General features: G+C 35.0%; 1 protein-coding gene across 1 annotated transcript in view; it reads right to left on the reverse strand.

The window, feature by feature from the left end:
* The window catches only part of wgn (Tumor necrosis factor receptor superfamily member wengen), a 54768-nt gene that overhangs the window by 26214 nt on the left and 3516 nt on the right, over positions 1–25038 (reverse strand). The window contains exon 2 of the mRNA XM_081751002.1: positions 15465–16158. Coding sequence (XP_081607128.1) covers positions 15465–16155 — 691 coding nt within the window. The 5' untranslated portion in view covers positions 16156–16158. The remainder of the gene's footprint in view (positions 1–15464; positions 16159–25038) is intronic.

Below are 25038 nucleotides of genomic sequence, written 5' to 3' on the forward strand. Positions count from 1 at the left end.
AGGAAAACTATAATCAAGTGTCAGGGGCGCGCCCGCGAGTGGGGGGATCCACCAGTTGACTTTCCAAAAACTTCCGGACCCCCCAAAAACTTCCTAACTAAACATACATTTGTATACTCTCTCCAGTAAAAGTGTACTTGTTTAACAGAGAAATGATTGATGTAGCATTAAAATTTTTATTTTACACTTCATATGTTCTCTTCCTCTCATAAAATCAATCTAGTTCTTTTTTTAAAAAAAATATAGGTGGAAGATTTTACAATTAGTTATCGTCTTTTCGGGTGCAGAATAGTACCCAGGGTTGAATACTACATAGACGTAGTGGCTTGTAGTACTGGAATCCCCTCTTCAAAAGCTTGGACCCCTGCCAACAAAACTTTCTAGGTTCGCGCCTGATCAGTGTTATAATCTGATAAGGGTAGACCCGTTCTTCCTCTTAGTTGCTAGGAGTACCCTCTACAGGCATTTTAAAATGAACGTTGCTTTCCCGAATATCTTTACGTCTAACAGTGTCCGATGATTTGAAAGTATTTATACAAAGACTAAAGAAAATGGTTTGCAGAGTACACTCCTCCTAACGAAAATACCGTTGATTGACCATTTACATGACAATATTTCATTCCCTATTTGACTCTTGTGATAGTATATGTTCTAAGAGACCTGAAATACTATCTCAAATTAGTAGTATGCCTACAAAAACCATTAACTACCTACCCTATTGATGTTCTTGTTTGTCTTTCACCAGTTTATTTCATTAACAGCAGGTTATTTGTCACATCCTTATCCTCTCCGTGTGATTTACACAGCAGAGGAGCAGTAAACTGTAACTTCATAGAATATTCAGTTGGAAATGACTGTTTAGTTGATTGATCTCGGGCGTTAGGCTTAGGATCATGAAGATTCGAGTCCCTCTGAAGAGCATGGTCGGAATTTTAACTGTCATGAATATATTTGTTCTTGTTCCTGTCCAACTTTGTAAGGGTTGAAGGGAGGAAACTCGGATGCTCAGGTAGGTGAGGAATAAGCGGTTGATCTTTTTTTAGAAAAAGGATTAGTGGCTAGCTCGTGCGCCTGTGATGCACAGGGTCCTGGCTTCGATTCCCGTTAGAAGATTTTCGAGTTGTGAACATATTACGGTCGTTCGGATTCCACCTTAAACTCTAGGTGTGATTTTGGTCCTCAAAAGGAATGCTAAACTTCAACCAACCGCGTTGACAATAATAGATGTGGACTTCTCTTTATCACGATTCAAGCCAAACATGAGTAAAATTGTATAACACGGCTTTTTCTTTCCTTACTAAAACGAATTAGGAATAAAGCTGAGTAATTGATAGGTCATGACTTCCAAGCTTATAACAGTTACGATACGTAATGGTAACGTAAGAAGGTATAATACATCACCGTACTTTCACCACTACCAGAGAAATATATTTGGAATATTCACATAGAATTTATCAGCAACAGTTAACGCTAAAAGTACTTCTTACAGCAAGATTGCATATTCAAGCTAAATGGTTTCAAAATAAACCAATTTACCTAACAAATTCAACAAAGTAACCTTGATTGACTTTAAATTAACGTATCTCCATTCAACTTCCGTTTCAATGCGAAATAATTCATAAACACATTGCCATTCATAAATCAATCGACTGATCTTTCAGCTAATAAAGTTGGCAATCCTACTACAGGTTAACCGTCCTCATTTCTTTACGTCACTTCCTGTCTACTTCAAGGTGAGAAGACTCCATAGTGTAGGACGAGACGAGCATTTTTAATTAAACCCGCTAAAAGCTTTCGCTGCCCGTACATACAAAATACACGCTCGATATGTTAAGATGCTGCAGGCAGGTCTTTAATTCAGAGTTTTAAAAAAACAAAGCGAGAGGGGAAAAAGTGCAGTTGGTTACCAGATTAATAAAAACTAACCAAAAGGAAACAGAATAAAAACTGCACGCTTTGACGTGAGTCTAACACGATACAATGACTTATATAATTTATGTGGACGTTAAAACTGCTATTTTATGAGTGTCATAAATGTATGTAGATTTCATTACCAATTCAATTTATCACGCAAAGAAACCTGTGTACTTTTCCTTTCATAAAATCCAGTGGTCTGATTTGCAGTAGACATTAAAAGAGTTTTTTTTTTCTTTATACTATCCTCCAAGGAGGAAAAACCATTCCAAATAAATATTTCGCAAACTTTCATGAGGAAAACCAGCAAGTTGTTACCTAAGGAATGACGTCAGAAACTTTAAAACGCTACTTTTTTTTTTTTTTTTTTTTTAAATGCTTAAATGACCACCACAAGATAACGATCATTCTGTAACTGTATTCATATTGCTACGAGGGATAAAACGCAAGGCACGCAATTCAAATCAAAACTGCATTGGACAGTGAACTTATATGACCAATATCATTGTTCAATGTTTGATTACACAATCTTAGAAAATGAAAACTGTCCTACAGGCTAAAGAAGACGGATGATTATATAAAATACGTGATTTTCAAAACAGAAAAAAAGTGGAAATAAAGAACGAAATGTAACTTTTCATGTTTACGTTCTGGTTAAACTGGAAAGTTTCATTTTGTCATTAATAATTATTTTTGAAAGAGTAATGTGACGTAAATGTTGATGAAAATGATAGATAATAATGAAAATTGCGGATAAATGATACAAAAAAAAAAAAAACTAATATTTTGAAATTACTTTGCACAAAAGCTTATTTAGTCACATACTTACGAAAAAGTTGAATCTATAGATATAATTTCCATTATTATTCACAGTTAGTATATTACACTAGTCTCAAATTTAAAGTAGCATAAAAAGATATCTAAGAAAATCGTCCCTGCCTCCAACTCTTCATAAAAAAAAAAGCTCTTATTTTAATCGATCAGAACATTTTTTTTTTAAAGTCTCATTTCATGTAATATATTATCTCCTGAAGTTTATACCTACATAAACAAAGAAGTCTCCCAGAATCTAGATTTAATGTTTCCCTCGGCATTCTTTTGTAACAGCACTTGGTATATTTTTTCACAAGAATTACATAACGGTGTTTTTCACAAGTATTGGTGACGTCTTCACATAAATGTTTCAGAAGTTTAAATGTTAAACAAGATCCAAACAATTGTTCTCAGGTATGTTTGGAATGAATACATGTATGTATAAAAACAACACATTGTCAAGAATTTGTTGACTAAACACCTCGTTTCAACAAAGGAAAGAAAAGTAACCTATAGCTACAAAATCCCTCCCACTAACCCTTCCTCGCTATCTGTAGTCTTCAGATTTTGTAATTAGATACACACACACACACACCTATCTCAGGTCTCTAGACAGAACACTAACACAGAGTGACCCGAGAAAATATTTGAGGGGGAACATCCAACTTGAGTTCGCCTTACATTTATAGTTTCTAAACACATAAATGCTAACGATTTTCCTTAATGAGGTACGTAAAAACAAAAGTATTTGAGATACATTGAGTAGTTAGTACAGTTTCATGTAAATTTGATAGTTTCTTAAAAAAGTTTCTTTAAAAAAAGAATATTAATTGACTTCAACAAAAACACTAAAAGATAGGTTAAGTATATAAGAATAGAATTGAGAACTTTTCCCTTTTTTTTTGGAGTCAGTTAAAAACTGAAAATTGATAAAATGAACACGAAATTCTATCAATAATATAAAGCACGTATGACTGCAGAAGACAAAACTACGTGGAACTAGCTGGAAGGAAGATTCTCTCGGGGAAACAATGGGCAGGATACACTAAAATTTTAAATTGGATTCTCTATTCCATCCCGCAACCAAAGTGGAACTTTTTTCTTCCAAAAAAAAAAAAAAAGCCATCATGATTTATTATTTTGAATTACCAGTTATCTAAACAAACAAGAGCACAGGGGGAAGAGAGAGGCTAAGCTTCCTGACCACTCCGTAGCTATCGGTCTTCCCAACCTACTATCATCAGGAAACTGCCCTATGTAGATTTCTTAAAAATGTCACTGTCACATTATAAGGTTGCTATTTAATGTTTCGTATAAACAAAATTTTTAAACCGTTCTCAAGAAAAATACGAACATTCTTGCCCCCTAAAGAATTACATACAAAAACTTAAAAGTTTAAAATTTTGATTTCGATATATTGAACGGCATGACTTCTAAGATCTCTGCACATAACAGATGACGGATGAACAAAAGAAGAAAGGAATTCAAAAACTACCTTTCCAACAAGAATGTCATGCAATGCGTATATTCACTAAAATTTCAAATTCAATTAAATTTTGACGATTATGGTCTACTCCTGTTGTCGATGAAAATAGGTAGTAAATAAGTAATATTTGAAGTATTGAAACTGCTTTTTCTATAGCAGATCGATTAAAAGTTACCGTCTGAATACATAGAAAAATGTTAGGAAATATACAGCTTCTAACTTGAATGTGGAAACACGAATATCCTTGTGTTTATTGTATATTCACATCGTAATAAACAATTCTTTATTGTATGTTCGTTGTAATAAATATGTTTTGCATAGTTTGTGAGCATACCTATTTTGTTCTGTTTGTAATTACCTTTTGTACAATTGTAAATCGTTACTGAGAATATATCAATAATATTTTCCTTTAGCTCATGACTTTTTGCATTGTTTATTTATTGCCTTCTTATCGACGGGAATTTATTTTCAGCTTAAGTTGAAGATGTGTTTTCATGCGAAAGTAATTTTAAGAAGATGTTTTCTGTTTTTGTTGTTGTTATTGTTGTTGCTATGAGAAAGTTAAATAAATTTACATATTCACAGATATATGGATATTTTTGATTCCAGTAACACATTAATCTGAATGAAATTAAGAATATATGAAGTGAAACCATATGAAGCACGTTAATAACTGTGACAATTAGAGATGTCAAAATACACCTTGGTTATTTTTCCTTTTACATACGTACTACTTTATACATATAGTACAAACGATACATTATACTGGATAATTCATTTACGGATTTCATAGAGGCTCTATCACTGCGAAATTAAAATACCGCTAATTTTACAGTAATTACGTGATATCTTCAAATAGATAATAGATAATTGAAAAGTGGAACAAGACCTCCCTAGACAATGTTATTTTGCATGAGTTACCGTTATCACGAGTCACCTAGTAGCTTTCCGTTTGGAATTATTTAGAAACGCAAAAATAAATGCCGATTTTCTAAATGGTTGGAAATCGAAAGCAGATAAGTGAGTCGTGATAACGGTATCTCACGTAACATAAAATTGTCTAGGGAAGTCTTGTTACACTTTTCGATTATCTTTAATCTATTGGAAGATATCACACAATTACTGTAAAATTAGCGGTATTTTAACTTCGCAGTGATAGGGCCTAGCATAGCAACAAAGTAGATTGGCAAATTGGAGCATTACCTTTCCCAACTAATTCCTTTGCAACTGATAACTGAACGCAAGAATGAAATGTCGCTATTTAATGTGTATCGATGAATGTTCAACTGTTTTATTTCCGCTAGCGGTTTTAGCGGACCTATCCCAAAATTTTGAAAAAAAATATATAAACGCTAAAAGATACAATAAAGAGCAAATAGTATCAACCACTACTGTAAAAATAGTTTCCTCCTGTTATTTATCAATCAAATGTGTATCTGTATCCATAAGTGAGAGGAGCGGGCCTACCCGAAATTAAAATCCTAAAGCCGCCCCTGTTCATTTCATTTTTCCCCTCTGTCTTTTCTTGTTGGTGTGTGCGTGGGTTTTCTCGGGGTTCTCCCGTTTCCTCTCACTTTCTTCATCCCACCATTTCATTCATTACTCATCATCACCGTCTCCTTTAACCTAATTGGCATAACCGTGGGACGTAAAACTCAAAGATTTCATTTCATTTTTTTTTCTTGTTGGTGCTTATCTCAGTCTTAAGGCACAAAACCTCATACATTACTTCTTGTTTTCATTCAAATGAAACATATCGCTGGGGTCAATACCAAACGGCAGGACTTCCCAAACTGTTTGCCTTAGTTCACTTTACAGGGGGTCTCAAAATATTTGGAAAGTTTTATTGAAATGATACTTAACCTATGTTTGTTCTCGAGTTCAAACATAATTTTATTGATTAAAAAGTAAGCATCTATGGAAAATCTACGCGTATCAGGAAGTGATGGTGCCTGTATCCAATTTGATTCTGCAATTTGAGAAAGATTTTTCAGTGAATAACAGGCTAAATCTGTTACCAGAACACTAAAACAGAGGGGGGAGATAATTTTATTTTGGGGAGTTAACTTGATTTTATCTTACATTCTTGAACTTCTTACTTTTTGAACACATACATAATTATCTAAACAAGCAACCAAATCAAGGGTACAAGTCCCTTCTGGCCATCTACTATCCATTTCATAAAGATAGGCCCCTGACTTCGTGGTGCTGCCGTGACGTTCAGTCAAAACTTATATTGCATTGTCGTACCTCGTTGGAATTGCTGAAATGTTGTCTTTTCAATACTTAAGACATAAAAATTTTCTCTGTACTATGTAGTGAGAAAAAAATAAAAATTAATGAAAAAGTGCGTATTTTTTCGTACTTTTTTGGTAGATCAATGTTTAGAGGATTATATCTCAGAAAAGAGATCACGTGAAATAATTTCCCGTGCACAATATGTAGATGCATCCATTAACTGTAAGTTGTGAAAAGTTCAATTTTCATCACTTGATACTTTTTGTGTAATTAAAACAAATGTACGACGCTCTGATCTCCTTTACCATGGTAGTTAGAGAAACGTACAAAACACTGTTCGAAAATTTGGAAGTCTAGTGTTCCAAATATTTGAAACTATTAACATAAAAAGGTTTAGTTGGTAGAGTATTTATTTTTTTAAATTTTTTTTTTTACTTCAACATGTTCTCTGCGTTAAGCGGTGAGCCATGTTGCAGCCCAATCTTTAAATTCCCCGCGCTTATATGAAGAAACAGCATACAGTAAGTGGAAGTGCGGCAACGCTGTCGTGCAGTGTTGTCGCGTTCAGGAAGTTTGTAGCGCGAAGCTTACTTCATAAGAATGTAATAGGAAAAAGTATTTATTATAACCTTTCACAACATCATAAAAATAATAATAATGCATTACACATCTCAATTTAATCGAAATAAAACGTTGAAGTAAAACATCCGAAAACTCATCTATTTACTTCATTCACTTTCGTAATGGGTTTGTTGACTCATCGCTGCTCCTGTTATCTTCCTGTATACTTATTAACAATGGCTCTATTTCTACCTCAAGATCCTGTATCAGTATACACACTTTCCAGCTTACGAACATGTTAAAGGTTAAAAAGAAATGTATCCTTGGCAATCACGTGTTCACCTAAGTTCTGCCATCAATTCCCCTGCCGAATGTACAATAACACAGAATGGGTCCTTTGTTTTCTTTCAACAGCAGATTGAGAAAAAGAAAAAAATACTAAAACAAAAATCTTTGTTTTCTAAATGAAAGCGTGTTACTTTAATTAAAAACAAGGAAATTTTTACACTAATTATTCACATAAGCCTTGTACGGAAGCCAGCTTTACGCGGTTTTACAAATCAACTACGCAAGAGCTATTAGTATGTCTGTCAAGTGGTGGAACAGATTTTCTGTGAAGTGTAAACTCAATATTACATATCAACTAAGGTTGTATCATATAATAAAGTTTATGCTTGTATTTGTTTCTGTGCAAGTGTATTTTGTACTGCGTGCAGTAAGTGAAAAACTGATAAAAAGCAACAAATTTTCGAAGACCATCACATGCAAATCCAAACAAAATAAGAGTTCGCTTTTCTAATTTTGAACATTTGGCACATTTTCTGTATATCCTGTTAATTTCTAAGAAATTGGTTTAAAATCTGTGGAGATAAAATTTTAAAAATATCTCTAAAAAGTGCCGGACAGTGTGCGTGACAAGTTTAAATACCCGTCCGTCTGAGAGTGTATACGCGCCAGGAAAATGTGGCAACGTAGCACTGCGTATAAACTGCGATAGCGAAGGGCGCAAAGCTGAGAAAATCATAATGTCATATTTGTGATTATTTATCTTTTAAAACAAGTCAAAAAAGTTTGGTTGAAAAAGCTACTTTAAGATCTTTCTAAAAGTTTTTTAAGATTGTTAATACACCGCAGCAATTCAGAGATAATGATGTCTCACTTTTTACTGAATAACAAGAAAATTACTACGTGTTGAGTGATGAAATTTTCAGAACTTACAGGTAACATATGCATCTACATATGGTGCACAGGAAATTATTTCATGTTATATCCTTTCCGAGATATAGTCCTATAAACATTGATTTACCAAAAAAGTACGAAAAAATACGCACTTTTTCATTAATTTCTATTTTTTTCTCACTACACAGTACAAAGAAAATTTGTATGTCTTAAGTATTGAAAAGACAACATTCCAACAATTCCAACGAGGTACGACAATGTAATATAAGTTTTGACTGGACGTCACGGCAGCACCGCCAAGTCAGGGGCCTATCTTTATGAAATGGATAGTAGTTACGAATCTTTAACAAGCTCATCTATCTATCCCAGAAGCTACGTAAGTAAAAACTGATCTTACGTACCGGTACTTTTCTAGTATGATCCAGTTTAGTTGGCAGGACTAAAGCAAACTTCACATCGGATCAAAGATCCATGAAGTCCTGGTTACAATGCTAATTTCAAGGAGAATACATATGTTAAATGTGTGTATATCGACAAATATACTATCCTTTTTTTTTTTTTTTTTTGCCTTGATTGCATATCCTTGAGGCATGATTAGAGTTTATCCTAGTTACCTTATCAAAAGAAGTTATTTTGAAGGTTAACGATACCTTCAAGCCCTGAAGGTATAGCAAAATAAGAAAGAGGTGTCTAACTTTTCCATATTTATGAAAGAAGACAAAGAAGTAACTTAAGTTTTGTAGGGTCTGAAAAGATTAATCCCAGGATTTGTTCCCACCACGAATCTCGATAAAAAATAAACTGAAGTTAGGAAAGGAAGGAAACAATAGGCTGCATGTCTAACAAGCAACGTGCACTAACAAAACAAGTATTTCTCATTAAGATTCACAAGGGAAAGACTAAATGATGTTTTTTTTTTTTCAAGTCCTAGCGCCAAGACTTCTCGCTGATGTCCTTGGATATGTGTGGAAAAAGAGCTACCAAGCTGAACGAACGACGGCTTTTTGTTCCAAGTATTGGGAAAAAACGTATTTATGTAGAGGGAATTACCAAGTAAATAGCTTCAACAGAATAAAACAAAAAAATCATGGAAACAATGCTTTATGAATCTCATATGTCGGGCACTTACTATATTCATTTCTTCTTATTGTTTATAAGAATTAGACTATATCCTTAATATAGTAGGAAGAGGAAACCACTAAAGCAGACTTTCTCAATTTATTTCATATAATGACTTCCTCCCTCTTTTATCATATCCTCTTGCCAGCGTCCCCCACAAGTAATTTTCGATTTGTAATAAGCTTTGTAATTATTGGTGCTTGGGAGCAGGAAAATTCGGTGTACAGAAAATTCGGTGTGGGGAATGTTAGGTGTAAGGAAAGATTCGTTGTAGTAGGCCGTAGGATTTATTAAAAACTCAACTTTGAGGATAAATGAGCGTATTAGTTTTAAGTTCAAACTGAAGTAGAACGTAGGTTTTATTAAAAACTCAACTTTGAGGATAAATGAGTGTATTAGTTTGAAGTTCAAATTTTGTGTAGAACGTACTTTTATTGTCTACTATCATTTTTACTGTTTACTGTCTACTTTATATTGCTTTATATTGAATTGTGTTCCTGAAATTATTGGAATTCTAGATTTCGAGGGATTTTAACATTTTATGGCCCTTACATGACGAGAAATTTGTCCTCCAATCAGACACTTTAGTCCTCAAAGTCCTCCAATCAGACACTTTAGTTTGTTTACCTTAAGGCAAACAAACTAAAGTGTTTGATTGGAGGAGAAGTCAACTATTTGTACAACTATTATCTGATAAAACCATCTTGCTTTATATTGCCCTTTCCACTAAGACTTTTTTGATCAATATATTTTTGCATCTTACATATGTATATACAGAGTGATTCTTTGAAAACTCACGGATTTCATTTGGCTCGAGAATTTCTAACTGAAGTCAGATTTTAATGCGGTTTGGTGCAAATCATCAAGGAGGGATGGAAGATTTATGGGACTATGTTTACTGGTTTAAATTCATCCGGGGTAATATAGAGCAGGCTGCAAGAAAAACAGCAAATATTCACCATTGTACGTTACAGTTCGAATGAAATATTGGATATTTGAAGCGAAATCACATGTTGAATAGAGCTTTCTTGGGTGACTTAGAGTTGGTACCTGACATCTTTCACAACATCCGCCAGCGAGGTCCGATACTTCCCTGTCTTCCTCAGAAGCGATCCTGTTTCCTGCAATTTATTCACTAACGACCATATTATGTTCCTGTCTGGGGCAGAACGTGAGGCAAAGTTGCGTGTAAATGCCCTTTGCGTAGCAATAACAGATCCCGTTTTCCAAAAACTTTTTAACGATAAAATCACGTTGCTCCAAAGAGTACATTATTGTAACTGTGTCCTGATCATATTGATACAGTAGCACAGCATAATTCTAAATACAACGGCCCAGTTTGTTGTTTCTTATTGACCGTCGCGAGGTTGCCATCTTACGATGAAACTCAAATCTCCACACCGCACCTCACCTAATTCCAATTCGATACAGTGGCGAATATTTGCTGTTTTTCTAGAGGCGTGGCCGATATTACCCCAAATGAATTTAAACCAGTAAACATAGTTCCATAAATCTCTCAACGTTCCTTGATCATTTGCCACAAACCGCATGAAAATCGAACTTCAGTCAGAAATTCTAGACCCAAATGAAATCCGTGAGTTTTAAAAGAATCACCTTGTATATGTTCTATGATGTACTATAGGAAAGGTGTTTTTAGTTGTTCCTATAACTATTCTTTGAACTTATAATTGTTTTATTTCTGACAAAAAGTGTCAGCTTCATTGTGTGATGAAAAGTAGCTTATAGTAATACCCCGCGAAAGACATGCAAGAGGTAGTGGACTGAAGGCAAAAAAATAAATTTGCTTTTCTTGAAATAGGAAATAACATTTTATTCGTTACATTTTATGGTTTTCGTTTTCACAATATGAAGTGTCGTAAATTATCGTAAGTGGTAATATTCAATATGTATTACACCGAATCTAACTTACACCTAAATTTCCCCACACCGAGTTTTCCGTACACCGAATTTTCCTACACTGAATTTTCTTACACCGAATTTTCCTACACCGAAATTTCCTAGACCCTTGGTGCTTATCACTTGCGAAGTCTAGTGGAATTACACCAGGGCCAGCTTTCACTATAGCCTTTATTTTGAATTGTATTTCAATATGAAGGTTTCATTGTACAGTAAAGCCTCGATTATCCACGGAATTGGGTGGCAAGGACACCGCGGATAACCCAAAGAAAGACTAAAAATGAGGTGCAAACACGAAAAAAAAATTTCAGCATAAAAACTGTTTTATTTTACAAAAAAAACAATAAAACTTTAAAAATCTGTACACTACAATACAGCAGAAACCTTTGTTCTACATCTAAATCACTAAAATAAAGAACAGTAAAAAAAAAAAGCAATACTATACTGTAACAGAAAATAATAAAGAACAGTAAACAATAATTGAGCGCAACTGCAGCAGCGTTAAAAAAAAAAAAAAAAAATCGCGGCACCGCGGATCATCCACTGGCGGATAATCGTAGCTTTAATGTATTTGTAATGTATTTGTATTTTCCCTGTATTTTAATATACAGTTTCTTTAGTAGTTTCGTTCATCTTCTTTCGATTTTTTTTAACAATTCTTTATTTGTTTAAATTTTGATTAATATTCTTGACTGTATTTGATAAGAAGTACAGAAATTAAGACATGTCTCTCAAAATAAGAAATTCAAACTAATCATTTTTTTTTTCATTACTAGATCTTAATTACATTTATCTTTTTTCATCTTCCTTAGCGATCTTCTTAGGGATCTCAACCCTCCACGTTGAGAAACCCTACACTAAGGAATGGAAAGAAGCTATTACAATGTCTACATTTCAAGATAAAAGACAACAAATATCTCAGGAATATCCTTATTACCAACATGTTGTTAAATGTTTTACGCTCTTGTAGCACGCTTAAACCCTATGTAGACGAATAAATCGGGATAATTAACAATAAGTCAACATTTGATACGATATTCTCTACCAGACAGACATTGCAGAAGACGTAGAAATATAATGGTTGCTTGGGATATTTAGAATGGATACGGTCTCAGTTCTTCGTCTTATCCCCATTAACTTTGAGACAGCATTACAATTTACTGCATATGATTTCATATCTTCTCAACGCACATAATACTATACGATAGTACATTTTTTAAAATTTTATTTGCTTATTTATTTTTGTTTTGGTTTCCAATGAAGTGAAATTTGCTGACGATACCCTGAAAAGTGTTCAGCTATTTTTTGTCTTTCCAAATCGGGGTTCGCACCTTCTTAACCCGCTAACGTCGTAATTGCCTCATGATGTTGCGCCAAAATCAAATTACATGACCCTAGACAGAGAGTTATACCCACTAACCTTTTGCCAGGAACATAAAACTTATTATAATAATAATAATAATAATAATAATAATAATAATAATAATAATAATAATAATAATAATAATAATAATAATAATAATAATAATAATAATAATAATAATAATAATAATAATAATAATAATAATAATAGGAATGCAGTTTGGTTCATTTAATATCAGGGGACTACACTAAGCAACACCCATAACGTATCCATAAAAAGACCGAATATAAAACACTGCACAACGAGAGTCATATAATCATATCATATTATAGTCTTTTATGTTAGTTTTATATCCTCGTAATCTTTTACAGTACAAACGAATTGCCATGGAAGTCACACACCTTATTCACTGCTCTGCATCGTGGGTTTAAATTGCTTCATTGAATCATTTCATAAGCAATTTGTTGACATGCTGCGGGTACGAGATTGAAGAAAGAAAAAAAGCAATTGCTTAACCAATCGAACGTACAGCATACTTCTGTATTACGATGTAGACTGCGATTCCATTTAAAAATCATTTATTACTGAAGTATGGTGTCACGCAGTTTATATAAATGAAGCAGTCGCTTTCTCATGTTCTATTATTTCCTGTAGCCATTTACGACAGTTAGTTCAAGGAATTGAAGACATTGTAGAGGATTATTTTTAAGATTAAGATAACATTAGTTTATTGAAACTAACACCTATGCTCAAATTACACGACCCACCAATACTTCAGAAAGAATAGGTCCATAATATTAACTAACTAACTAAACTAACTCTATGGCCTATGGAACCCGGAGGTTCAATGCCGCGTTCACAAAACCTCTCCACTGACTTTTATCCTTAGCCAAGTGGATCCAGTTTCTACTTTGTATTCCTATCTCTGCGAGATCCATCTTAATATTGTCTTTCTATCTGTGCCTAGGTTTTCCTAATGGTCGTTTTCCGATTGGACTTCCAGTTAAAACTTTGAAAGCGTTCCTATTTTCTTCCATTCCTTCCATTCTGGCTACATGGCCCTGCCCACCTGAGCCTCCTAGACTTAATGCCCCTAATAGTGTTCGGTAAGCTGTGGTTCCTCATTATGAAGTTTCCGCCATTCCCCGCCATTTCTCTTGGCTCCGAATATTCGTCTCAGAATCTTATTAACATAGACATAATAGGACATAATAGTAAACGAACTAATAATTCGCACAAAATGTTAGCTTAGGGAATACTGTGCACATTCAAAACATCTACCAAATGATGTAACTATTAATCTATATTGTATTTTCTTCTACAAGTAAGATTAATCAGAAATTTTATTTGTCTCAAAAGTATTTACTAAAAGATATTTTTTAAAAATCAGCTAAACATTGTTGAGAACTGGGCACAAGATATGGGAGGAAGAGTTTTTTGTTACTTTTTTTTTTATGACGATGAGTTATTTAATCATGATACAGCCTTTTGTACAGTATTCGAAGCATAAATTTTTTGTTGCATGCAATATGTAACGAATAGTTCTGTAGTTCTTCAATCTCTCTGGGTTCGATTTCTTAGTCAACGGTATTGTGTATTTCTTAGTCATCTTGAAGGAATTTTTGGGAACTCTCCTGTTTCATATGTTTCATTATAGGGTCTGAACAATTTCTTTTTGCCCTTTTCTCCCGTATTCCTAATGAAATCGATTGGAGTACATAGATATTACGCATCTCGGTCGCCTTTCCATTCCTAATCTCAGATATAGCTTTTTCAAATTTGTACCAAAATATCTTGAACCCTTAATCATCCTTGTTTAATAGGGTTCCTTCCTCAATTTCTACATTACGCAGTTCATCCCAATTCTCAAGCAAGTCCTTCATCCATTGCTACAGATAACCAGGCTTGAAATTAATCCAGTAAAAAATTAACGATTTTGCACGAATTATTTTTTTTTATCGATAACTGATAGGAAAAATCGTAACGATTAAAAAATAATCATTTTTTCTTGAGAATAATGTGAAATAGTTATTCTGTAATTATATATATATGATGGACCAAAAGTAGGTATACAACCCTGCATTAATTAAGTATGGCAGCTTATTACGATAAGGTTATATGCTTCGGTCTATTCCGACTTTAGGGCATAAGTGAAAAGAAATTAAAATCAAATAATAAATTAGTCTAAGTCATGCAGTGACATGAAAACAATATGGATAACAATAAATAACTTATATAAAATGCCGTAAGTCGATCAATTGATAATACCTGCTGTTGGACTACCCTATATATATATATATCTGTATAAACTAACTGGACATTATTAAAATAATAATTAATGGAAAATAATTTAAAAGTAGTTATTCGACCGTGTTAGTAGTAGAGGAGCTCATTCGTGGCTAAGCGGTTAGCGTACGCACCTTTGGCGTGGGAGAGCCGGGTTCGATTCCCGGCGAGAGCTCATGTGGTCCGGATTCCACGTTAATCAGTAGGTCCACGTCTCAAATAGCCCCGCTGTTGAAGCGACCTTAAACTCAAAATCAACTCAATCAACTCTTAGTAGTAGATGTGCAGTGACGTAAAAACTCGGCAGTGATACTGAACACGCATATTGATGTACGGCAGAAAGATTGTGTCATATGTGGTTACAGGAACGATGAGTAATATTCAATACAACCCCGTCTGGAGTAGACTAACGAGGGGTCATAAATCACGAGAGTTTACAAAATAGAAAAAAAAAGTTGGAGAACCTAATGTTTTATCTAGAAACCCATAATACCTTTACCAATATATGTCATCAACGGTTGTTGCAGTGATTGAAAAGATCATAATTAAATTATTTTCAAAATAAGAAGAAGTACTATACAGTCTTACCTGGGTCATAGTTCTTCAGCCTCTTCCATTGCCGTGCTTGATACATAGAGAATGCAGCAACCAACACCAAGAACAACATACAAACAAAACTTCCAATGATTAGAACCGCCGTTTGCCAATCCCACACAAACTCCTCCATGGAAGAGAACGGAGCATGTGCGGACTCATTGAGCTTAGCAAAATTGGTTTGGATTTCATCATTATCTTGATTGTTAACAGACGCACTCAAGTTATGTTCATCACTGCTGTGAACTTCTGGTATAGTTAATTGTTTCCCTTTGTGATGATGAGGATTGTGATGCTTATTGTGATTGTTTTTATGATTGTGATGGTGATTGTTGGTATTGTTGTGATGATCATGGTGTTGATGTATTCTTGATGGTTTGGGCAAAAGTTCACCTTCTTCTTCTTCTTCTTCCTCTCTCTGAACGTCAGATTTATGGTTTCGATGTTTGGATGACTTCCCATTTTGTTTCATCCATGACCAGTCAATCTTTAACCGAGACAATGGTCCACAAACTGTATCTTTGTACACTTGGCAAGGACTTAAAACTATATCTTGTCCACTGCACTTAGTGCAAGCCACACATTTGTCTTTCACATGGTCCCAATATTCCTCTTTAGGTTTACACAATGAACCAAGGACTGTTGGTAGGATCACCAGAAATAACACATTTAATGGCAGCAGCATCCCCTGAGAACAGAATAAAACGAAAAAAATATTATTATATCAATTGTTAATTAAATAGTTTTGGTAATTTATTGAATTTCGCATCCCTTACTTATTTATTTATAAGAAATACACACTACACTGAAAAACATCAACTGACATATTTACATATATTAAAACATGTTTCAAATTAAAGTTTAAGAATTGATGATAATTTGACTTTATTATTGACGAGAGACGCTTACTGTACCAAAAAGATCAGGTCAAGAATTGCCATAGCCAAAGAAGCATTCAACAAGAAAAAATCACTCTTAACTAGCAGGCTCAATATTGGACTAAATAAGAAATTGGTCAAGTGCTATAATTATTTGGAACATTGGACTTTATGGCTCAGAGACGTGGACATTACGGAAGTTAGAGAAGAAATATTTAGAGAGCATCGAAATGTGGTGTTGGAGGAAGGTGGAGAAGATAAAATGGACAGAAAGAGTAACAAAACGGATAGGAGAGAAGAGGACACTTCTAGCCAGCATCCTTCGTAGGAAGGCCAATTGGATTGGACACATCTTGCGAAGAAATTGTCTTCTTCATACTTCTATAGAAGGGAAGATGGAAGGAAAGCGAGGAATAGGAAGAAGAAGAACACAAGTGATCGATGATTTGAAAAATAGAAGAAAATATTGGGAGTGAAAAGAGAAAGCTGCAGATCGAGAAACGTGGAAGAAACATTTTCAGGCCCTAACCTAAAATTAACAAAAATATCCTCATTAATCCCAGGACCTGTCAAAAGGAAGAATATTTAATAATATTAATAATAATAATAATAATAATAATAATAATAATAATAATAATAATAATAATAATAATAATAATAATAATAATAATAATAATAATTTCACCGTCATTCACTTGGCATTAATGATTTGTCTCCTTTAGTCTAAAGAGCATAATTGTGTGACGTTAAACTAAAAATAAAAATCATCGTCAAATCCTGTATTATATGAAATTCAAAATTTGTAACAAAATTGATTGTATTTAAATTCAATAATTTTGCTTTGTGTCAACTTCTAAATACAAATCTTGCTAGAGACAACTGTAGAATCTTTTCTTTTAGGACATTTGTCTGTAAGATTTCAATGTAGATTTTGATAACATAACAGGAAGGTTTGAAGTAGAAGCTTCTGTATCAATTAAAGAACGGAAACACACACATTGGAAGGTCGTGTGCATGCAATGTAAATTTCACTCGAGGTCTTTTTCTTTATCACACATTCCTATCAGAAGAAAAAGAAGATACGAGAGCTTTCCCACACGCACACGAATACGAATCTTCCTTTTTACCTCCAGAACAAACAATCCAAATGGGAGAATCGTGAGGTAGTTTTTGGTTCCCCTTGTAGCATTTAATAAAAAAAAGAGTCAAGCACGAGTTATATTTCTGTCACATGTAACAACAACAGTTTTTTGGCCGCTATGAAAGATAAGATTGTTTGACGACGAAGCCACCCACATGAACTTCAGTTCCCACAGTTTTACACTTCAAGTTTACTTATGCTAACAACTATTGTATTATTATTACTTTCTCATGTGTGCCTCAGCTTCTCCCTCCTCCTCGTCCATTTTCTGTACTTACATGTTTATTTCCAGACACTCACCTGGGACATATCATCATCAAAATTTTCGTCTCACAAACGAATTGACTACTTCTAACTTGGCTACTTCACTAAAAACTTGTCATCAGTATTGAAGTCCTAAAGTTTTTTCAGAGAATACCGATATGTCATTTTGTGAATGTCTGTTGTTGGCATAAAACATATGGTATATGACAAGAGAGAAGACATTTCTTAAAAATGCAAACAATTTTCTATTAAAATTGTATTAAAATTTAAAATCTGCGAAGCTGTTTGAAATCTAGAAGCACTTTATGCCATTTTTTTTTTAAATTATACTTTTCAGATAAATCACTCCACAATGGATGTAGGTATGGAGAAGAAATTAACCACTGCGAGAAAAAACAGAAAATCACATCGGTGGGGAGTTCAAATATCATAGAGATTTCGTGACTTTCGTAGTTCGAATACAGATAATAAACTTTTTGTGAGTGAATACTTCTCTCGCAATGTATTTTTTAAAAATTAGGTTTCAAAACAGGCAGCCTCTTTCTGAATAAATACTTCTTTCGAAATACGATAATTAAAAAAAAATACAATATGATTTTTTCGGGACATTCAAATCGAAAAAGATAGTTGTCTTCTCTCGAGATACAACAAAATTTGAGACAGATCTCGTCTTGTGCGCATCCATAGTGGCTACGCATGCGCCTTTCATATACATGGTTCCGGTTTCAATTCCCGGTGGGAGAGACGCATTATGATGATTTGGATTCCACCTTAAATTATAGGTCCACATTTCATGTAGCCTTAGTGCTGAAAAGTGACCCTAAACTTAAACAAATTTATCTTTGAAACACATTTTGATAACGGAAGTGCATTGGAGTCAAAATACCGGGGTTATGGAAGAATGAGGAAATGAAACAACAAATATCAAGTCAAATCTTTTAGTTTTACGTCCCACGTATAGGCCTATACCCTATAGCAGGCGCGCACCCAGAAATTTTTGATGGAAAGGCTCCAAAGTTTGGTGGTTTAATATTACAAGGCACTACGGTACTACAACTTTTGCGGTATCAAACGAGTGTTATTCTACTGCAGAATAAATGGTAAGTAATTTTTAAGTACTGCCACCTAAATTCTGACGAAAAATGATAAAACTAGATTGCAGGATTTAGGATTTAGATTTTTGGGCTTTCGGCATCGATGGCCATGTTATCCCGTCATGTATGAAGGATGGCGTCCCTCGGCGAGCACACTATCCGGAAAAAGGGAAGGAAGGAAGCGGCCTGGGATCTATAAGTTAGGTACCATCCCTTCATTTGCCTGGAGTGCATGAGGAAAACCTCATTCAGGATGGCTGGCCTGAAAAAAGCCTTTCGCTCTTTTCCGAGTGCCCTCACCAGGAATCGAACCCGGGACCGCTCGTACCGAAGGCGAGAGCGTTAGCGACTACGCTACGTGGGGCTACACAACTATATTCTTTTTGTCAAAAAAGAAAGAATACAGGTGATAAGTGAGGTCAAATCTTTAGTCTGGATGAGTCATATCTCTGCTAAACACGTGTAATTTTATACTTTTTTTAAAAAATGTACAAATCTACATCAAGTTACGGAGTTTTTTGCGGGGGTTCCGGATCTCATGGGCCCTAGCATGGGTACGCCTCTGTCCTGTAGGCTAAAGGAGTTGTTGAGTTAAGTTTAATGTTCCGTTCAGCAATGAGGCTATATAAGACGTTAGGATAAAGGAGAGAAGTGATTAATGTAAATGAATGATTATGAAAAAACTGGTAGAATGAGAGCGTGGGAGGGAAAGGGAGAATCCCGTGACATAGGTGAGTAAAACACTAATATAAACGAAATAATCTGGATATCAATTCCAGATCTTTTTAACAAATACACAAAGGATCTGGCGTGAGCAGCAGTTGTAAAGAGAGATTAAACAATGATTTGTGCTGAACAAGAAACATGAATACATTATGCCATAAGCGGATGTGGCAACTATTGATCTGTATTTGCACGTGGTTTACATCTTCCTTTTCTCAAGATGCGATGACATTTTTTTTTCTGTCCAAAGAACATAGCCTATTAAAGAAGGAGGAAATGCTAAGAGCAAAAAACCTTGAATCATGAAACAGCTTCTTTTCCTTTAAGACCACAGGGCAACAAATGATAGGCATTTCCTACCACTCCTACTTCCAGTAGCAATAATCTGTATCGACTTGGGATGTGGGAACCCACACCATCCGATCACATTTCTTTCATTTGAGAATGGTCTGTATTTAAACTTCTCTTATCTACATAGATGCATAACTGGAAACTTCTTAGTTGCACGTGGTCCTGAATTCAATTGCTATTTTAATATATGCAATGAATATGGCATCGGGAAGTTGAATAATAAGTTTGGCTATGTGATTGCATAAGCTTTAGTAAAAAGAAGAAACTCTGATGATATTTTGCATTTCAACACTACGACCTTCATCACTTATACATAATTCCCCCGATATGGATGTTCACCAGAAGGACATATTCTATGAAACAAGTATCAAGAAGAAATGTTTTAAGTCAGATATGTGATGTTTTTGAATTTTTCTTTCTTTCCCAGTCCTCTGGAATGAAATTCCGGAAAATATATTTTAAGACATACACAACTAAACCCGATCGTAAATGTGACATCAACATGAAAACTACAAGTAGATTAAATGTAATCAATCAATCAATCAATCAATCAATAAAAAAAATCATGCCTAGAAGTTTTGATTTTGTCCGGTAGATGTGCGTTCTGAATGATGTGTACTGCCATCTAACGATGCGATGTGTAACTTCTAGCATTCTACCATGATGCATCTTTGTTTCAATAATAGAAAAACAAATGAAATCTTTGAGTTTTACGTCCCACGGTTATGCCGGTTAGACTAATGGAGACGGTGATGATGAGGGATGAGTGAAATGGTGGAATGAAGAAAGTGGGAGGAAACGGGAGAACCCCGAGAAAACCCACGAGCACGGTGTTTGTCCACCACAAAGTTCACTTGGCGGGGGCTGGGATCGAACCCGGGACCCCAAGCACCAGAGGTGAACGCTCTACCACTGAGCCACCGCGCCCCCATCAATAATAGAAAACGATATGGATACCCGTTACCTAAGAAGATGTTAACAGATTAACTCCATTAACCAATTTAGGACTTTTGTTACCATGGCGCAATATCGTTTTGACCGCTTATTCAGGTTCTATAACAGGTATTTAAGACGGTTTCTTTTATTAATAAAGTCAAGGATGGACTAAAGTACACCCCAGATGCATTTTGGAACCGGATGGTAAACTTGATGGCGCCAAGTGAGTTCGGAGGGGCGTGACTTTTTTACTTTTCTTAAGGCAAATTTCAAAACCTTTTCACGCCTTTAGTTTTAACGATATCAGATTGGAACTTTGCGTACGGATTGTGTATACCTTTGGATATTTTTATTTTTTTTTTCTGATATCCCTACGTAAAACCGGATTCGGACCCAAGGGAAGTATGATCTATCCTTAAAAAAAAAAAAAAAAAAAAAAAAAAAAAAAAAGTACGAACCATGATTTTACGATAAATAGTAAGGAAGCAGTAGCTGTTTGAGTGAAAGTCTAAGATTTACCTCAAAAAGTGGAAATCCTAAAAGGGTTAACGAATTCGGCCGAGATAACTGCTCTAAACTATCTATTACAAAAATGTCAGAACCTAAAAAATCACTTACATGCATGGAATAGGAGCTATAGATAACCATCATTAAAATTGCCGTTATTTGTTATTACGTTAAATAAATAAACAAAATTTTAAAAAATCACTTTCTTGTATCGGATATGTGCGAAAGATAGCCACTGTTAAATTCTTCATAATTAGTTAATACGTTAACGAATTGATGCCATTAACGAACTCCACCGAGATAATCGATGCAGCTATCTATTGAGAAAGAAAAAAATTCAAAAAATTGCTTTCGTTCGTTACCATATGAAGTAACATTACAAACCCATTAGGTCCATTGGCGTGATCCGAGTAATTCTAGCCACCTGCCTCACATACTGTATATAAGGATCAGTGACGTAACTAGGGGGTGGACGAACGAGGCTTGTACCCCGAACGCCGGATTGGGAGTGAGCAAAATTGAGCAATATTTGGGGGATCGTTTTGGTTTGCTTTGGTTGGTCAAAGGGGCGCTAACTCATATTTATTCAAAAAAGACATATGAAGCAGTCGATGACTGGCATAATAGTGTGGTATAGGGTCTGAGCAGGACTGTCATTTCATGTTTTGCTCGGGGAAGAAGAGGGAGGTGCGAGATAAGATTCCACACCGATATAAACCAGTGGCGGATCCAGGGGGCAATTGCTCCCCCCCCAGAAGATGAAACTTTTCTTAATTTTATATATAAATAAAACCCATCCCAGAGTTTGGAGTTCTTAATAGAGCTCTAAGTATAAGTATTACAACCCACCGCCCCACCCCCAGAAGTCCGTCCTGGATCCGCCCCTGATATAAACAAAGTTTTATGTTTTTTTTACAAGACTATGTTTTCTACAAGACGAGACTGTATCATCTCGAAAAGATGTGACAGTGATGTCTCATCTCGGAAAGTGTGTCTGTATCTGACGAAAGAGCAGTGTTTCATCTCGTCACGAACATTCTGTCTTGTCTCGTCTTGTGGGTAACTCGATTGATTAAAATTTATAAATTTCAAACTCAATGATGACAAATGTTGCCACTCTGCCTTACAAAAAGGTAATATCACTAAGTCAGGGACCCACCGAAAGACTTCTTGCCAAGTGCCAAAATACCTTGAGCCGGCCCTGCGCATATTTAATATCAACTTCAACCAACGTCATACGTGCTGAGAGGTACAGGATTTCAAAACTAGAAATTTGAGTGACAAAAACAACCGCAAGGTGAAGTGTCAACATTTCTTATTCTTCATAACAAGGAAAAATTAGCTATACCTAGCCATCGGGAGAGAATAAGGAAAGTGTAGCTCACGAAGAAAGTAATGAATCTTGTTTTGAAATTCAAGGACACGGGCAAATTTCGCCGAATCAGATTACACCATATGACGTGCTCATTTTGGGAATACCATACAAAATATTTACTAAGAATTGTCAATTTATCTGTCCCCGAACTAGGCCTACGTGTAAAAATTAGACTACTCAGTATTTCCTTTTTATACTCCACAACTTCTTGATTTCTTTACACAACCTTGTATGAAGACGTATCCTATCAGTAATTACTTTTGTCCATCGTTCATATTTCTTCTTACAAGACGTTCAGCCCATTGCCACTTCCATGTTTTTTATTTGCAAAAGGAAGGCATGGTGAAGTGGTAGAGCGCTTAACTCTGGTGCGTGGGGATCATAGTTCGATCTCCGGTTAAGTAAGCTTATGGTGGACAATATCGTGTACGTAGGTTTTCTCGGGGTACTCCCGTTTCCTCCCACATTCTGATTCCAGCAATTATTCCATCATCATTCACTTGCCTTAATTATCTGTCTCCTTAGCCTAATGGACATATGCATGAGATGTTAAACTGAAAGCTTTTATTTGCACGATAATATCTGTCACTATTGTCATCTTTCCGATTCATGTGATTCTTTCGCTATCTTTGCGGGTGATTCCCAGCATACATTTCTCCATGTTTCATAGATTAATTTTGTTGATAGTACTTTCTATGTATTGAACTTACTTGAGTTCAGAGAAATCAAACATAATAACGCTAAGCCATATACTGCTGCAATGACACGTCAGAAAATAAGACTTTAGTCGGGCGGTTTTACCCCATTTGCCCTATTTCCTTGACTTGCCCCTATAGGTTTCCGCCTTTTTCGCGCTTCGCAAACCTTCCTTCATTTGGAAGATCTTTTCTGATGTGGCGCCTGTAAAAAATGCCTTACGTGAGTTCTTCAACTCTAAACCTGTGGAATTTTATCGGCGTGGAGTTCATCTTCTACCGGTAAGATGGCCAGAGATAATTGGATCATGCTGGTGCTTATAGTAAATAAAATGTCAGTAAACGGAACATATTTTAATGCATATCATCAGAAATATTCCAGCTCAGCTTATTACATGATCATTGTACTATTATTTGTTTATGTGACACGGATTTGAGAAAAACAAAGCTCCCGACCAAGAGAATTGTAAAAGAGCACAAATATGGGGATTACGTTTATTACAAGTGAAGCGAGGGAAATAAATAACATCTATTAATAGGATATACAGCGGTGTATCAAATTTTTGTTTGTTTATTTGTTTGCTGTGTGTAATCTAATCTCTGTTTCTTCCCAGGCCCGTATCCAGGGGGGTCTAGGGGGCCAGCCCCCCCTAAATTTTTGCAGGGCCCCCATAAATTTTTCACGGTAGGCTTGCAAATGAACTATAATATGGTGATGAACTATATTTTTGGATCGGGCCCCCCTAACTTCAGCCGGGCCCCCCTACATTTTTGGGCTGGCTACTGGCCTGTTTCTCCCTTTAAGATGATAAAGTTACTGACGCTGAAATCTCACAGTAACTTGTCAGAAATTGGGGGATCTTACGCCACTGCTTACACGTAAAAAAAAAAAAAAAGAAAAAGAAAACAAGTTTAAATATTACAGAGTGAATAATGAAAGAAATAAGATTTTTCTTTTTTCTTTTTTGCATTGTGTTTTTTAGTTCATGCATGATATATTTTACGAGGAGAAGAGATAGCGCTGTAGACGATAAGTATTGGGGAGCTTTTGCTAATTTTTTTCATCAATTTTTACTATTAAGCGTTTTTACTTTTGACAATTTACACGTTTGTTACAATCTTAATACACTGTTTTACATTTTCACTATGTTAATGAGTCGCTTTTCCCTCTTATTTACATTAACAGTGTGAAAAACATTTCTATTTATAACAGAACATTCGGTCATCTTGGCACCTGACACTTTTGTACATATTTTACTTATTACAATATTTAGTGACGTAGCCGACCAGGCTGTTAGAGCTACAGCTTATAATTATAATAATTCCTCGCAAGAGGATCTAGAACAGATACATTTTACACATAGAACAATGACGTAAGATTTGACGCAATGAGATGTACAAATTAATACACTTTGTTGTGTAAAACAGTTTACTTTCCAGTCCTTCAACGATTGATCTGTATTCTTCGGAGAAATAAAACGCACAGAAATGCATTAAATTAAACATTTTTTCCGATTGCATATATAGTAGTACTTCGCATTAAAAAATCCAGCAAACAATATCATATGGCACGTTTATATTTCCGTGGGATTTTTATGCATTAT

Source organism: Thermobia domestica, chromosome 3, assembly GCF_964235325.1.
Source record: "Thermobia domestica chromosome 3, izTheDome1.hap1.1, whole genome shotgun sequence".
In the NCBI taxonomy this organism is placed as follows: Eukaryota; Metazoa; Arthropoda; class Insecta; order Zygentoma; family Lepismatidae; genus Thermobia; species Thermobia domestica.